At 36.1% G+C, this 18,471-nt stretch overlaps 1 protein-coding gene across 1 annotated transcript in view; it reads right to left on the reverse strand.

Moving 5' to 3' along the window:
* Nucleotides 1–1,873: 1,873 nt before the first annotated feature.
* The window catches only part of LOC132787161 (headcase protein), a 107,646-nt gene continuing 91,048 nt past the window's right edge, over nt 1,874–18,471 (reverse strand). Inside the window, 4 exon segments of the mRNA XM_060794077.1 lie at nt 1,874–15,774; nt 16,363–16,462; nt 16,572–16,660; nt 17,699–17,887. Coding sequence (XP_060650060.1) covers nt 15,601–15,774; nt 16,363–16,462; nt 16,572–16,660; nt 17,699–17,887 — 552 coding nt within the window. The 3' untranslated portion in view covers nt 1,874–15,600.

An 18,471-nucleotide genomic window follows, 5' to 3' on the forward strand; every position in this document is an offset into this window, starting at 1 on the left:
AAGACACGACGAGATGAAAAGAGTGGAGTAGACACGACGCGTCTATGGTGCTGATTTAGCATATTGACTGCTTGCCGCCTGCAAGGAGTAAACTTATACAAGATTTATGCGTCCGCCTGGGCGACAGCACAGATAAAAAGGATTCGTGGCGACCCAGGACGAAGGCACTGCGAATGCAATAAATTTGATTTGCATATTAGCACACCAGCAGCGTGCGAGGAGGGGCGGAGGGAGGGGGTGAATAAAGCCATCTTGGCAGCAGCTGAGGGAATTGAATGGAAAGCACTGTGGAGCCATTAGGTAAAGGATTTGAAGCACGAAATCTTGCTTAAATTGCAAATAAATCATTAAAAATATGTGTATTTGTGTGTGTGTGGCCTTTGTCCATTGGCGACTTGCCGCAGGGGCTTTGCAACATTCTTGGGCATTTTGTGGCATGCAGCGAATTAGGGGAAAGGGGTGGTTGGTTGGTCATCTTGTAATTCCCTTTGATTTATAAAGATAACGACACATTGTCATGTTTAATTTGCAGCCCAAAAGGTTTTTTCACGACCTCTCTCCAACTCTCTAATTCTCACACCCCACTTTCACTTTCTCCTCTGCATAAATCTTTGGTCCATAGTTGTTTGGACAACAAATATGACTTACACGTATCTCGAAAAGTTTTCTAATTATGCATGCCCAGACGTATTGCTTTAGATATACTTGAGCATACTTTTGGCTTTTGAAGTTCTTTGTTTCTGTGACACTTTTTAGCTGACCATTTTCATTTGGTGTGCAAAACTTTGGCATTTTTAAGAGATAAACTCCATTCCAGGCGGCACTTTATGGGTCTCGCCACAGTTCAGCGAACTGTGTGGGGGATTTCCCAAGAGTGTGCTTCTTAGCTGCGTGCTCTAAACTCGACCCAATCGCCAACGCAGTTCAAAGGCCATTCAAATAGATGCTGATTTGTGTATGTCAAGCAGAGGGAGAGAGAGAGAGAGTGCATTAAAAGTAAACTGCAATGTCAGCTGAAGAAGGTTTTAAATAGATTTAGCTGGCAATGATGGAATACTGGATTGCTGGATTGCTGGATTGCCGGATTGCTTGTCGCGTAGTTATGCCGCAGACATGGCTTGCTTTTGATTTAAGCGCATTGTTTGCGTTAAATATTTGCCATGCCGGCCACGCAGACAATTGCAGACACGCCACGTACCACGTACCACGTACAACAACGTCACAGCAACACCAACAGCAACAGCAACAGCTAGAGCCACAGCTGCAGTCAACAGCCGGGAGGCAAGTTCTCCTCGCATTTTGGTGCGTCTTGTTTGATTTCCGCTCCTTGACTCGCTGTGTACACAGCATAACCTTAGAGCTGAATGTGTGTGCATAGTTTGGGTGCCACCCACTCGTCCTGACGCTAAACAGCTTCAACTTCACACGCAGACACGTCTAGGTCCAATGTCTGCAGCTAAGTGCGCTGGGCTCCAGCTGCCACTTCTGGACAGCTTCCTCGAGCTGAAGATTCGAGTTGGAGCTGCAGCTGCGAAGCTGCTTAGCTGGCGATGAAGTGCATTAGTTGCAATTGAATTTGTACATTTTGCGTTGGCAATTTCGCAGTTGCTGCCAGAGACTCGCTTTATGGCCACAATTAATTAGCCGACCACAAACATTCAGGTGCACTGACTAATTGAATGCTCTTAGTAGCCAAACCAACTAGCTGCCACTTTGGCTTATCGGCTCAAATCGTCAGTCAATCGAGAGTGTCCACCAAAGCAAAGGCTTTGCAATAAATGCGCAGCAATCCAACCCTTAATCGCAACCCTTTTTCCCTTTCCCCCTTTCCCTTTCCACCCACAACACAGAAACAACTTGAATTGCTTTTAGTTTTGTTTTGATGATTATAAACGACAATGGTCGCACTTTATTGAAAGATTTTGTTCTTTTCGTATTTGTGTTTTTTTTTTGTTTTTTTGTTTTATTTTTAAGTCTGCCGCTTTACAAATGTTTCAATGATTTGTTGCAATAGTTTCGTTATTGCATCATATAAAATATATATATATTTTCATATATAATTAGAAGTGTTAATCGTTTTATTATATAATATATAGTAAATGTTGTTTTTTTTTTTGTATAATATTATTGTTATTAATAAAGACAAATACGCATATTATATATATATAATTTAAGTGCTAAATGGGATTACAATATATAGTGTATGCATAAACCATTTAATTTTTTTTATTTTTATATTTTTTTGTTTGTTATATTTTTAAAGACATAAATAATTAAGTTGTTTCGCCAATAAAATGTTTCAAGTGTTTTGTGTATTATGTGTGATTTTTTTGTGTGTTTTTTTTTTGTAAATAGTTTTGTGTAAGCATAGAAAGAGTTTTGCAAAATTATTGTTTCTCATTTATCAATATTATTATTATGATTTGGATTAGTTATTTTATGCTTGTTTAATTTGTATCAAAAGCCTTGGTTTATGTAATTTCCTTTTTGATTAGCTTAGATCTTATAAGATTTATATATTTTGTATTTTTTTTGCTTGTTTTATTTTACTGCAACTACAATGTATTGTTATGCTTAGTATATTTTTGTCTGTTGGATAAATCATTTTGAATTTTTGACTAAGCTGAGCAAAAATATCATATGAACTGAAAGATATTGGGTTTACGTTTATATGAAATATTAAAGCAGTATAATTGATGAATTTTGATCGGGTTTAATTCTATGGGTCTTTGTCTTTAATTGCTTTCTTCTGGCTAATCGCATTCAATTCTCATTTTCCGTTTCATCTTCAACTTTGCATACGCATTTTACTTTTTGTTTTTTTTTATTTAAAAAATCTTTTCACAATAAAAACAATTTGTACTTTCGAAAAGGGGGAGGGGCGCATTTTTTAGTTCATTTTGTTTTTGCTTTTGCTTTTGCTTTGTATATTTTTGTTTGTTGCTTATTCGCTTAGCCTTCATCGGTGTTATATTTATTATGTTTGATTTCGCTAGGGTTTTCATTTAGTTTTTAGTTTATTTTATTTTCTTCATTTCGTTTCGTTTTCTTTTGTTTTGTTTTGTTTTGTTTGTTACATTTGTGTAGGATGCAGGAGTGCTGAGGTTCATGTTTTTTGTATCTTTGAATGTTTTTTTAATTTGTAATTTCTCGCCTTCATTTTTTTTTTTGTTACCATCTTTCATCTCATTTTGTAAAATATTCGTTTTGTATATTTGCTTTAGTTTTAACAAGGAAATCAAACAGATACAATAGATATTTGTATTTGCATTTTGTTTTCAACACAAAACCAAAAATGGAGTGCTTCAAGGATTGTGTCAAAGATCGCAGGATCGCTTTATATAATTGTATTCAATGCATTATCCTTTTCGCATGTCCTTACACAATCTTGTTGCACATTTGTCTATTTTAGTTTTATTTTCTTTGGTTTTACATTAACTTTTATGCTTGGTATTTTTTAATTATTTATGTTTTTTTTTTTTGGTTTCGTTTTTTTTGTTTTTTTATTTTTTTGTGTTTTTTGTTCAGGTCCAAAATCAAATTTGACTAATTCAAGGAATTAAAGTTTCATTGCATCTAAATAAGGTAAAGTGTACTTTTGTTTAAATATTATCATAATCATATGATTTGCATAAATTTTCATTTTCAATAATAGAAACGAAACAAGAAACTTAAACAAAATTCCACTATGGCGTTTCTACTGTTCTTCTTCTTCTTCTTTCTCTGCATATTACCAACTCCTCCGACATGAGAGAGAGAGAAAGAGATAAAAAGAGAGTGAGAGAGAAAGAGAGCAAGAGAGCAAGAGAGTTAGAAAACTAAACTAAACTAAAACTAAACTTAAAACTGGCACATTACGCCCCGATTGCGATAAGGATTTTCGATCGGAACGGACGTAGGACACGCCCATACCTGAGCAGCAGAAATTCTTCTATGTGAGTAGACGCGTCTACGCCGTTGCGTTGAAAATCCTTTCGCCATTTGCTCAGCGGATCGCAGACTTGGGTGGGCTCTACTGATTTTGGAAGGGCCTTCAAGCTACAAATCCCCTCAAATATAGGAGTGTATCAGTGAGTGTTTGTGTGTGTGTTTGTATGTTACTAAAGTGTGTGTGTGTGAGTGAATAAGTGAGTGTGTATGTGTGTGTGTGTGTATTTATAACGAAACATACTACAAAGTTTAATAATAATGATGACTTTCAAATAGATTATATATAAGTTAGTACAATGAAAACTTCATATACAATATATATGCCATATAATATATAATAGATATTCCATATTTTCCATATAATGCGTAATAATGCAATAATAAGTACTTAATAGCCATATTACTTTCACGTATTTCGTATTTTTTTGTTGTGTTTTTTTTAAAGATAATCCATCCTAAATACTCGTTTATCTGCTGAGTGACTGAATTGAGATCGAGATAGTTAGGAGCTTCTTTCGGTGTTCAGATTCGGGCAACTACTGCTAAAATTTCACTACAATAATTCTTGAGTTTTGATGAGTGATGAGTTGACTTTTTACTTTTACATACTTTACTTTACTTTACTTTACTTTTACCTTTAGTTGAGTTGAGTTATTTTGTGGCAGCTTTGATTTTGGCAGCATTACATGAGTGTATTTATAAGAATATTTTGGATGATGTAGTACTTATTATTATTGTTATTATTTATGTTACTCATATTTAGTTTGGAAACGTTAAAAACCCATTTAGTTTGGTTTGCATGCATGAACTTGTATGTTATTTTAATTGTATATCTTGTTTAATAAATGGCTCTTGAATTTTACTATTAAAATTTCCATAAATTGCATTCAAGTATTTTTTTGTTTTTGTTTTTGGTAGTATGTTTGATATTTTTGTTTTGTTTTGTTTTTTTTAACATTTATATGTATATTTTGTAAGAATTAAACTAGAAAAATTCTAATTTGAGGTATGTATTCCATTAATTTGTAATTGTGTGTGTAATTTTTGCATATTATTATAAATATTCATAGATTATTATTACAATTACGATTACGATTTCTCTCACCCAATTCGAGTGTCCTAGAAGCGTGCTTAGTCTAAAACTCTAGAGCTTACTTCTAACTCATTAGATAGATAATTTTATTTTGAAATGCTTTAATTTTTATGATTTTTTCGTATGGTTTTCTAATGTAGAATCGAAGCAATAATTAAGTTGACACAGAAAGCTTAAGATGATTGAAATTTGGTTTCATTTGTTAACCAAATTGTTTACTTATCATATATTATTTTTCAAGCAGCCACAAAATTATTTGCCAAGAATTTTGAATTGCTCTGTGAGCAAATTTATAAGGTTCCTTTTGGGTGTGTGTAAAAATTTTGTCACAGTTATGAGTTTTAATGATGTTTAATGCAATGATTGATTGTATTTATTTGCCAATGATGCAGACTCAAATGTTCAAAACTCTGAACAGCTAAACCTAATTTAAGCTTAAACAAAATTATTCAAAATAGACATTGAATTTATATTATTTGCTTTATGTATATTACTTGCCAATTTATCAATTAGTTTCTTGGGCGTGCCCCTGGGAAAGGTTCACTCAAAATACCACATATCATTTCTCATGCTCACAGTTCGAATCCGAAAATTGTTTTGAAAAATATTCCACAATACATATACATAATGTTAAGTATTTGTTTCCAACTTAAGCTAAGCCAATGCTCACAGTAATGAGTAAGTATGATTTAAAGTTTGCCAATGCCAATGCTTTGTGCTTTTCACAATTTCAATTTCACAATAAATTTTTGAAAATTTCGTTTCAGTTTTTTTATCAGTTTGCCTTTTTACCAATTTAATATCACATATCGGGGAGCTCTTTTAAAAAGGAAAAATAGTTTTTTTCTTAAATAAGAAAATGCAAATCAAATTATGTTCATGAAGAATGATTACGTTGTTTATATTTTTTTGTGTTTTTTTTAATGAATTTTTTTTTTTTGCTTATTTGTAGTGCCAATGAGTATGAAATATTTTGTGGCTGTCCTTAAAATAATTGAAAAATATTCAAATTGCTTATGGGCTTATCATGTGAGTGTTGTGTACTTTTAATGAATATGAATATTCGATTGAATTTCAATTCAATTGTTTTGTTTGGTGTTGTTCTCTTACGTAACGATCGTCTCATATGTGTTTCAACGATGTCAATAGAAAAAAAATTATATTTATGCTTAAGAATATGCGTTGAATACAAATGCAACATGTTGACTGTGGCAGTGAGAGTGTGTATGTCACGTATGTCTGTGTGTGTGATATGACTGTGTGTTCTTGTCTGACGATGATGACTGATGGACCTATGACTGATGACTGATGACATGAAGTGATGTTTCGAGTATGTCGGTTGATTTTCTTATTAAACATTTTACACTTATCGGTGGATAAATGTTACACATTTTCTTTAATTATTCTTTTCTGCATTTTGAGGTATTTGGGCGCTGCAACATTTTTTGTTTCTTTGTTTTTTTGTTTTTCTTTAAATTAGTTATTAACAATGAGGTAGAAATTTTTTATTTGCAGTACGTTACTTGACTTTGGTGTCTTATTAGTCTCTATTTTGCTTTTGTTTATGTTTTGTTTTGCTTAAATGCTTGGAAGTCCATTGAATTAAATCGTTTTGCTTTTGTAGTTCAAATACCTGAATTGCTTGGATGTTTTGTTTTTTGGTTTTGCTTTTGTTTTTCATTTCATAAATCGATTATATAGATACACTTATTGTTTTGTATGTTCTATAAATCAATCATCACCTTGGCTGCTTGCTTACGTTATTCGAGTGATTATACTTTTCAGTCATTCAGTCTTTTTTAGCATACACTGTTTACCGATCTACAGATCTCTAGTTCGTTACTCCTATACCGTTTACCATCATTTTATGCTGCATACTTTGCGGCGCACATCACAAATTCGTTACACACAGACACACACAATCGAATAATCGAATCGAAAGTTGTTGTTGCTGACCATCAGTCCTATACGTTAGCTTAATTCTTATGCTGATTGCAACCTAATACTAACTTGGATTGGGTTGATTAAATGCTGGCTTAAATCACTAACGACTATGCATCGTACTATATAATTAATTGTAGAACAAAAACACAACATCGAGGAGTTTGTTTCTTTGTGGGGATTGTTATTGAAAAATCGTTGACTTTACGACTACACACGAGAGTATTGAGTAGATGAGTAGAGGTCAAGCGTAAAGCATAATAATAATAATAAACATAGGGTATTGCTAAGTAAACCTAAGTACAACACATAGACACACTTCTACAGTAAGACTTATAGAGAGAAATAAATGGCAACGATTGTTCGACAATTCATATTCAGATTCATATGCAGCACTCGAGAGCGCCGCGCTTTTTAAATGATAATTACGAGTACGTATGTATGTGTAATTGTAAGTATACGATACGAGTAAGTTCCTTATGCATTATGGGCTAGGCTAAATCAAGGGATTTTTTATGTTTTACGTTTCGGCGAGACCAGGCCACGACTCCAGGGGCCTTTGGGCCCTCGCTCGTATTGCTTGCTCAACACTTTCATTTTCATTTGCTTTTACTTGCTTGCTTTTTGCAGCTGTATCAAGCCTATGCTAATAACATAAATACTACACACGAGTCGAGTCGAGTAGAGTCTAGTATATATGCGCCTATATAATGTATAATGTTCTATGTATAATGTGATTCTTTTGTTTTGTTTTGTTTTGGTTTATGATTTTTCATGCATGTTTAACCGATTGTTGGTCCACTTTACCAGCGGTTCTTCTACCCATGCTGACCAGCTATCGGTTGTAGTTTGAAGTGCTTAAAGTTAGCCGATGTGTGTTTTGAGTTCCTAATGTAGTATAAATATAAATACATATATGCTTAATACAAAAATTGAATGTGTATTTTTACGATACCTTCACCATAATCATAATAATTCATAATCGAACAAAATAATTCGTTTCTAGCAAAACCTTTTGCGCCACATTTGGGAGACGCCTACGTGAATATGGCAACTCAAATGGGTTTTTTTTTCATTTTCGTTAAATATCATATGCATCTTCTTGTCTTTCGTCTTTCATTTACACACGATTCTATCTTAAACGCTAAGAAGTGCAGCCCATTTAAAAGTACACACAACTATAAGCATATATATCGCTAATTAATTAATTAATTAATGTACTTGTAGCTTTTCAAAATCAAAATTATTAAATCTCAAACTGAAACCGAAATAATACGAACTCGCTTCGAATCGAGGGCAACTTTACCATCAATGCTCAGGTAACTCAAAGGGTACGTACACATCTTCAATTAGGAATTACAAGGAATTGATTTAGTTGTTAATTATCGATTTTTTTATTTAGTTTTTGTTTTTTTTTTTGTGTTTTGTACTTTGGCAAGAAATTTTTAACATAACGAGAACAAACGTGAACAAAAATTCGACTACAACATTGACAAAGACAAAGATGACGCTCGGCGCGTTCAACTCAAAATTCAACTAAGAAATTGATTTAGTGCATTTGGGAGCATTTTGGGGGGAAGGGGAGGTAGGATACTAGGCGGGGGTGTACACAGGTAACTCAGTAAGCAAGTTTTGCTAAAAAATAAAGACAAAAAAAGAATAAGTTCCATCAAGTGTGCCACACACATCATCGTCTCATGAATGTGGTTGTAAAATAATCTGTTGCATACGCTTGGGGGCGCGAATGCAATTACTAAACTATTTAGTTATGTATTTATGTGGCGATTAACATGTTCCTACGTTGTACAAATTACTATGTATGTATGTTTGTATCTAAAGATGCGACTAACTGAGGTAAACGCGTCTGGCAGAGGGACTTTCTACTACTATAAATGCTAAAAGCAATACATTTCGGTAAAGTAAATGACGCAAGTATGCTAAACTCGGCAGTTTATCGTCCGACGATTTCATTTTGTTATACGATTTATACTTCGTTATATGCAGTTTCCAACTAAATAACAATAAATAAAAAAAGAGATTGAATACAAACCAAAGAGCTCAAATCGGAAAAAACCAAACTTTGAAATAATACAAACAAATATTTTAATCATTTGAAAAATCAACAAAAATTGTATATTTATTAATTGTAATAATAATAGCAAAAAAGTTATGTAGTATAATTGTTTTTGTGATTTTGTTGTTGTTTATTTTTATATATGTATGTTTATTTTTTATTCAAGTATAATTAAATTTATTTAGTTTTCATTGATATATAGTAATAATAATAATAAAAAAATCAACTAAAATATTCAACTAAATTACATTAAAAAGTAGACAAGATGGGAAATTTGTGGGCGCGTTGGATGAAGTAACACAAATAAAAAAGAGGGGCGTGTGGTGCTGATTTTCTTTTCATTTTGCAAATTGCATAAAGATAAAGATTTAAAAGAGGAGAAGAAAAAGGTACAAAGTATTATATTACACATTAAACAAATAATGCTTAAACCAAAAAAGTGTGCTAAATTTTGTATTTCAAAGATGATTCTTGGGCATGTGCATTTATATGTTTTTTAGGAAATCATACTAAAGTTTGATTTTAATGAGGTGTGCATTCAGATAAGTGTTAAAAAATAAAAACAAACATTTGCTACGATTTTCCTGGATTAAAGAAAGTTTGTGCTGGTTTTTCTTCCATCCAGTTCAAAGTGCCTAAACTTTACCAATTTGTACATTTCGTCATCAGATGATCTGAGAGAGCTCGTGGATGCTACGTGAAAGTCCTCAAAATGATTGAAACTTGATCTAGTGCAAGCGTTGGGAGCTTTCAAAAATTGATTTTAAAGAATTTTGGTGTAAGTTTAAGCATTTTGCTGTTGGATCCATTCACACGATGTAGAATATTGAAATCGAAATATTGAAGATGAGAATTTGACTGGGAAGAGCGTGCAAATAATTTGTTCTTTTTTTCTTTTGTTTTCATGTTGTGAAATAAAATAATAATAATAATAAAAGTATATCTGCTTTCATTTATGTAGTTATATTTTGGGTTTTATAAATGTTTTTTTAAATTTTTTAAATAAGACTAAACAGAAACTGTCTTCATTTGTTTTGCATTTAAGTTTTAAGTATTCTTTTGTGTTTATTATTATGGTTATTAAATTTACGTATTATACTGTTATTGTTAATTATTAAAACATTTGTTATTGATTTTTGCTAAGGAGGTAATATAAATTACATTTAAATGTTTTCATTTAGTTAGTTAAATTGTTTATGTATTGCTATTTTGCGTTGGGTAGAACTGAAAGTCTGACTATTATTTTAGTTTAATTAAGAGTTTTCGTTTAGTTTGGGTTTATTATTATTATTTCGTTTAATTCGTTTAGTTTATTTTAATTTACGTTTTCTTGGTGGCTGAGGTGGGCATTAGTTTGATGTATGTATGTTTGTTTGTTTCTTTCAACTGTCCAACTGTTTCAACTTTTGCACTCAATGCATACGTTTAACAAGATGTCAATTAGAGTTAAGAGTTATATAGTTTAACACTTTTACTTTTACTTGCACATTTAACTAAAACAAAAATAAAATTCAAAACTAAATAAAAATTGGGCGTCTAAACTAAAAACACGGGCTGACTTAAACGGTAGTTGGTGGTGCGCTGCTGCCTTCGACCTTGCATATAGGGTTGTTGCATCGTTCTATAATGCCAATTAAATATCTAAACAACTATGTATGTTGTAGTTATAGGTATGTGTGTGTGTGTAGGTGTGTAGGTGTATGTGTGTTGTTGTTTGCCTATAAATAATCTTCATTAATTTCTATATATAATTGTGTTTTTTTCTTGTATGAACTATATACGTAATTGAAATCTTAAATTTAGACGAAAATCATATACAAAAGCAGAGTTTTGCCTCATATACGACTCTCTCAATTAAATGCCAAAAAGTTTTGTTGATGGGGTTTGGGTTTTTTTCTTTAGAAATAGGTTTAGGGTATAGATTGTATGTTTTGTTTTTGTTTTACTTGTAACTTAAGCATAATTCTATATAGGTAAGTATGCAAACGAGCTTCTCTCGTTGAAATCGTGAATATAAAAGTTACTATCACTTCGATTTTCCCATTCCGACTTACATCATCATCATCATTCTGCTTTCTACTTTTCTGAAAATGTACGCATCATCGTATAATTACTTGTATTATTTGGTATGTTAAATGGCGGCAAATCTAGATGCCTATATTTCAAGTATTGGAAAACGCGGCACATGCAATGTAATTTATTAGTAGCCTTATCCCAGACGCCAGCTGAATCAACTTTAAAGGTATTTCAAGACCAACCATGCCAAAAGTCACCAATGGGGAGGGGGCTAGGGGGGATTATTCAACGGGGTACTTTATATATAATATCAACTTTATCACACTGCTCTTAAATGTTTTGTAATTTTTTCAAAATTATTTACGCTGCGTAGGTTTCACAAGTTGGGGGAGAAATATCAAAATTGTATCACATTACAGAAAAAAAGGATATTCGAAATGAACAAACCGAAAACTTACTTATTCTAAACGCATTCACAGTTATTTGTAGGTTGGGTTTTGAATTTTTTAGAAAAATTTCGTTCCTGACGAACGGCAACTCACAAATTGACAATGCATTTGAAATGTTTAACACATATTTTTATCAAAGGGATTTTAGTTTTTCACAGTTTTGGCTGTTTTTATCGAGGCAATTTTGGTTTGAGGGATTTTTGGGGGTCAGTTTAGACATTTTCTCAAAATGTTTAACACAGGGTCGAGAGGATTGATTTTTAAATTTTTGAAAAATTTTTGTTTATGTTAAACATTCACAGTTGAAATTTTAGGGGAGTGCAACGCTTCAGCCTACTTTGGGGATTCTCAATTGGAATCGTAGGAAAACGTTGCATTTCACAGACAGTTTGACGAAACTTATGGAAATAGTTGATCTTAGGATCGGTTCGTTGCGAACGCTATGCACAGACATATGAGCTTAAAGACAGTTTCTGCTGTACCGAATTTCACAGATAGTTAGATGACCTTAGGATCTGTTCGTTGCGAACGCTATGCACAGAAAGTAGGGACAGTTTTCACTGTTCCGAATTTCACAGATAGTTAGATGATCTTAAGATCTGTTCGTTTCAAACGCTATGCACAGAAATTAGGGATAGTTTTTGCTGTTCCAAAGTTCACAGATAGTTGATCTTAAGATCTGTTCGTTGCGAACGCTATGCACAGAGAGATTAAACACAGTGTCTGCTGCTCCATAGTTTTACAAGTTTTGGTCGGTAAAAACTTTCTGTCACAGTTGGGTCATATATCAAATTTGGTTTTTCTTTTAATTGCATTAAAAGTAAAGATTTTAATCTTTAGGTAATTTTACACAATTTTGAGTTGAGAACAAAGTGAATCAATGGGAGGGATAATAAAACTTATACATAATAATGATGTGTTTGGGGGGCAGGGAAAAGGGGGGTGGGAGATTGGTGACTTTTTTGATGCACAAAAAATAAAGACAAAACAGGAAACATTGAACCGCTCTTTAAATCGTGGGATGTTTGCATACCTCGTAAATACTCGTATATAAAATTTAGAAAACTTGCTTAATCCTATTAAACCTATCGATAGCGTCGTGAGTGAGTGAGTGCAAAGCACACAAATCAAAACACTTTACAGAGATCCATCACATACGGCTGTTCTGCTAAGTTGCCTTGCCTTACTACAATACTACAATAGATATATAGACACATAGTTAGTTTAAAGATAGATACACATAGACGGAGATAGGGGTAGGGGTAGGGGGAGATGGGTGATGGGTATAGAGGGAGACCTAAATATTACTCGTACATAGTACAAGGGAAATGATTCGATAACCTAGCCAATAGAAAATGAAATGCCTACGAACTAGAACACTCCTATAATTTGGGTTCACTATCTTACTTAAAAAACTTACTAATTAATGATCACGCTGCGCCGAAAATTTTTGTTGTTGTTGTTGCTGAAGCTGTTTATTGTTTGGTTAAAACTTATATCATAGGATGGGCGGGCAATGGATGTATTTTAAAATACCTTTGCAATGGCTGACGGGTGGACGCTGGGAACTGTTACATATTATATATTTTTTTGCATGTACCGCTAATTGTCATCGATAATTGTTATCGATCTGAATTTGTATGAAATTTTATATCGAACTCGTTTTGTTTTTACTTTGGAAAGGGCTTTGAGAAAGTGATTTTGTTGTTGTCGTTGTTGTTGATGTTTTTCTTAGGGGGAGTTGGGGGCGTGTTTTGTTTTTCCAATTCGCTTACTAAAAACTAGAAATAATTACCAATCGTTTAGGTAAAGATGTGCAAACTTATCGATTAATTTAGTATGTAAATTTATGTTTTATAAAATGTAGCAAAATTTTGTTTTTCATTCTCTTCCCGTTCATTCGATTATTATACTCGTATATCGTTTAAGTATACGCACATATATTCGTGCGTATATTTCTATATCATTATTATTAATATTTTTTGTGGTTGTTGTTGTAGTTGTTATTGAGCAGCACAGCAATTTTCATTTCATTCAACGAACATAAAATGCTTTGCTTGCAATTAGTTTTTCTCTTTGCTAAATTATACAATATTTAAAAAAGAAACCCCTCAAAAACTATGCGAAGATTAATGCGCGTGATGTGAATCGCATTTTTTTCCTGTGTTGGTTTTGTTTTTCCTTTTTTGGTTGGTCCTTATATAAAAATTTGCATTTATAAAATAAAACTAAAAAATTGCTTTCATTTAGGGTTTTTTCCTTTTTTGTTTGATTTTTTTTTTGTTTTGTAATATGATTTTAGTGTAATATGTAAATGTAAAAATGATTAAACTCAACAAAAGTAACAAGAAAATTGTTTTTAGATGAAGTGTTTGTATCATTTTGCTTTTACTTCGTTTGTGTAAAATCGCTTTTTCATTGTATTAAATAAAAATACACACACAGGCGAGCTTTTCATTTTTCTCGTCTCTCGTTTTGTTTTGTTTTTTGTGTAAATTTCTAAAAGTACATAGTTGGAAATTCAGCAAGACGCCTGTGCCTGCTGGCGGTTGCTTCTACCTGTTAATTTAACAGCTTCTATTACTGTTACTGTTACTGCTAGTGATAATGTTACTGCTACTGTTACGGTAAGTTGTTACTATTCTCTGTTAAATTTTGCTAGAGTAACATTCGCTTTTTCTTTTCATCTGTTGTGTGTGTGTGTGTTTCGCTTAGTTCATGTTTAGATAATCATTAAAGAGCTGCATGCAGGGAGCAACTCCAGTTGGTTCCTCGAACAATACTTGGCGCACATTGTGTGCTGCGCTGTGGCGCCAAATGTTGGCCACCTCCAGCTCGCCAGCCGAGGAGGATGAGTTGGAGCTAACATCAGAGTTAGCATCAGCTTTCATGTTGTTGATGTTGTTGCTGCTAATGTTGTTGATGTTGTTGCTGTGCTGATTGCCATCCTGGCCGATGTGCAGATTGCACAAGAGATCGCTGAACATATCGGGTGCGAGTTGAGCTGCATTGTGACTGTTGTGGTTGCTGCTGTTAGCTGGCGGCAACTCCCATATATTTTGGGCAGCACTCAGCTTGGCATAATGGGCATTAACAGCAACATTCGAGGTGGTGCCCCAACCGCCCGTGGAGGAGGCGCCCGATGAGCTGGTCAACGATGCGGTGGGCGATGCAGCATGCGGCAACAGCTCTTTGGCCGCATAGAAATTCTCCCTGAGTTGGGCGCAATTCGGCGACGTCTGGGCCCAGAGCAACTCCTTGCTGTGGCTGCTCGTCGGACTCAGTGATGGCTGCGAGCCGCTGCCCGATGAGCAGCCGCTGGTCGAGCCGGTTGTCGAGGCATTGCTGGCACAGCCCCACAATGCCGAGATGGCCTCCGCCTGGGCCATGGGCTGTGACCAGGCGTTGCTCACTTTGCTGTTGTTGTGTGAATTATTGCTAATTAATAAGTTACTAATACTGCTGCTAACACCGTTGTTGCTGTTGTTGTTGTTGCCGTTCATGTTGGTCAATAAAAGGCCGTTGGCATCATGGCCAAGATTCAAGTGGCCCAATGGTTTATGTGGCTGTTGCTGCTGTTGTTGTTGTTGCTGCTGCTGTTGTTGTTGGTGATGCTGCTGTTGCTGTTGAAACTTGCTCATTACATCCGCCATGGCCATTAGGCTGTTTGTGAAGGTCAGCTTCTGCTGTTGTTGTTGCTGCTGCTGTTGTTGCTGGTAGCTGGCAGCACGTGCAGCTGCTGCTGACACCAAATAAGCAGCCTCATTTGCACGTTGCGTGGTTGCCGCAACTGCTGCTGTTGCTGTTGCCGGTTGATTGACAGCAGCAATAGCTGGTTGCTGCTGTGTTGTTGGTTGCTGTTGCTGCTGCGGCTGCTGTGGTGGCTGCTGCTGCTGCCTTACCTGCTGATGTTGCTGGGCATGTGGATGGGCGCCAATAAGATCGGGATTGATTTGCTGCTGTAGCGGGGCCGAATAATCGATGGCCGCATTGTAGAGCGGCTGCTTGGGGTCCGTTGAAGCACCATTGGCACTGGCGGCATTTGCTGTGGTTGCTGTTGCGCCTTGCACCGTTGGAGACTCCAACGGGGCCTCATGTTATGCGATCGCCTGCAACCGCGTCGCATTGCTCTTGGTGTAGCAGAAGTTCAGCGGCTTCACAAAGTGTGTGTCCTGTGTGTTGCAATAGGGGCAGGTGACGCCGTGCGAGTAATCGCTGTAGAAGCTCAGACGCTTCTGTGGATGCATCAGCATCTTGAAGCAGTTATTGCACTGCAACGAGAACCAAAAGAAATATATAAGTTACAGCTGTAAAGAGGTGAACTAGGCAAACAACCTACCAAACAAATATTAACTAAATGTGTTTCTATTCACTTGACAATTATTCATGTAACTGCATAGTAAACATTTTCAAAAAAGCTTTCAGCAAGTTTAAGATTTAGATAACTATTGAAATCTGCATCCTCTTTATTTTGCTGAGCTTTACTGCACATTTAGAGTCTCTAATTTGAGTAGCCTTAAATGTGCTTTTAAAGCTTTTTAATTGTTAGATACTTGTGAAGCTTTTCACAATAAAATATAATTGATAACTGAATTTTATTATTGGATGGATTATGCGTATCACTTTAATACACCTAAGTGAATTACTTTCTTTTGGCATATAGTAACGCTTTTAATGTGCTTAAAAGCTCTTCAATTATTGTTAACTCTTGTTAAGTTTTCATGTATAAATAACATGATTAGCTGATTAAGCTAAGCATTGTGGTTGAATGTTAGAAATAATTTCAATACCTATGATTTTTTCCATTTTATATGCAATGCTTTTAATGTGCTTTAAAGCTCTCTTTAAATGACACTCACCTTGAAACGATCGGCACAGCAGGGCATGGCTGCAAAGATGTCATAGGCATACATGGTGCCCAGCACCAGGCTGGAGCCATCCCAGGGCTCGCTGCAGAATCTGTGTGTGAGAGTGTGCAAATGCAAAATTGTTAAAATATTGCCAAGGGATGACGACGTGGAAGCCATGAAAAGGGTGCTTCTGGTGTGTGGAAGAAGAAGAGACTTACCGGCAGCTGATGACACGACTGCTGGAGGTGCCGTCGAGGCAACTCATGCACACACAGGTCAAGTAGAGCATGCGTCCCTCGTATTTGACCTGCAATGGAGTAACAAAATGGTGGAGAGCGAGACTTGCATTAAATATATGTATGTATAAAGAGGAAATATGGGAGGAAGGCATTCAGACAGTCAGTTGGTAAACCAGGCAGTCGCATAATTCATTGTCACAACAATGAAAAATGATTTGAAGCAACTTTCTACTCGCATTCGCATATCGTTTTGCCTGCTGCTGCTGCTGCTGTTGCTTTCCTCTTTCTCTGCATTCGAACTGAACTCCTCTCTGTCGTTCTTTTGGCATAAAAAGGGCTTTGCGACGCGACATAATAATTTCAAATAAAATGCAAAATGCATAGCAAACGCCCACGAGACAGTGGCAATGGCAATGGCCATGGCAGAGAGAGAGACCCAAGTTCCAGACACACAGCAGCAGCATTTGCAGTTGGCAATGAATTATAAATCCAGGTTTAAATTAAAGCGCAAACAAGCGAAAGGGGCGAGAGAAGGCGCCAGACCACATCAGACCCAGAGCCAGAGCCCAGGACAGAGAGCAACTCGAGTCGAGTCGACTCGACCAGGCATGACAGGCATACACACAACAGGGAATGGAAATGCCAGCTGCCTCTTGCTGACTCTTGGTTGAAGCGTAGGTTGCCGCATTGCACGTGGGTCTTTGTGGCAGAGCGCATTGCTGCAACTGCTGTTGCACCTTTGGGACTGTGTGGCAGTTTATTAGGCGCTGCCGTAATTATGCTGACTTAAATGGGTCATAAATTGCAAATGCTACAAAGGCGACTTAGAGGTGCGCCTTGACATGCCACCACAACTGTTGCCATAATTTGTGCAAACTGTGACTTATGCCTCTCTCTCTCTCTTTTTGGCTCTCTTTCGCCCGTTGCACTCTTCTTTTTTTTTGGGGCCAACATCTTGGCTAATTGCAGGCTCGAAAGTTCTGAGTGGGCGGAGTGAAAGCAGCCGCTGTGCAGTTGCCTCATTGCCTCGCTGTTGCCTGTTGCACGTGGGTGTCAGTTGACGTTTATTAATGATGAACTACGAGTGAGTGAAGAGAGAGACTTACCTCAATGCAGCCGCTGGAATGCTGCTTGGGACTGAGAAAGAAGGAGCCATCGACCAGCGGATAGCGATCGAATACAAGCAACGGCTCCTCGCACAAAATGCATGCAACGCGACTCATCTGCGACTGGGCCAGCGAGGAGAGTATGAAGAGGCGTGTTTCGTCGTTGCCATGATTGCCCTCGTCCTCAATCTGCAAAGGAATAGCAAAATAAAAGAAAATTAGATACATATGCTTGCAGTTTAAAGCTAAAATATAATCAAATTTCGTGTGTGTGTGTGTGTGTGTCTGTCTCGTTTCTAAGCTGAAACTATAACAATGGCCCAGAGCTGGGAGGGCTAAATATTCAATATGTTGCATGTGGCAAGGTAAGTGTGCAGTGTGTGTGGCAGGACGGCGTCTAAGCGCCAACAAATGAACCATAAAATCCAAACGTGCTCAGAGCCAGAGCAGCCAGTCAACCAGACGCTGTGTTTGTGTTGTGCTCGCTTGGCAAGCCAAATGGCCAACAGCGTTGGCCAAATTGAAAGCCACAACGAGCGAATAAGAGAGAGAGAGAGAGTGAGTGAGAAACGTTGCTAGAATTCCCCAATCGATAATCAATATGGCGAGCCGCGGCTTCTAATAAAGCCGTCAAGAGCTGTGTGGTCCCAAAGTCAATAGCCAAAAAGCTGCCAAAAGGTGTTGAAGGATGCACAAAATATGGCAAGCAGACACTAATCAAAGCTTGCACAGGTAATTGCCGTTTGCCCTGCTGACCGCACAGTGAAAGAGAA

The sequence above is a fragment of the Drosophila nasuta genome, chromosome 2R, assembly GCF_023558535.2.
Source record: "Drosophila nasuta strain 15112-1781.00 chromosome 2R, ASM2355853v1, whole genome shotgun sequence".
Lineage (NCBI taxonomy): Eukaryota > Metazoa > Arthropoda > Insecta > Diptera > Drosophilidae > Drosophila > Drosophila nasuta.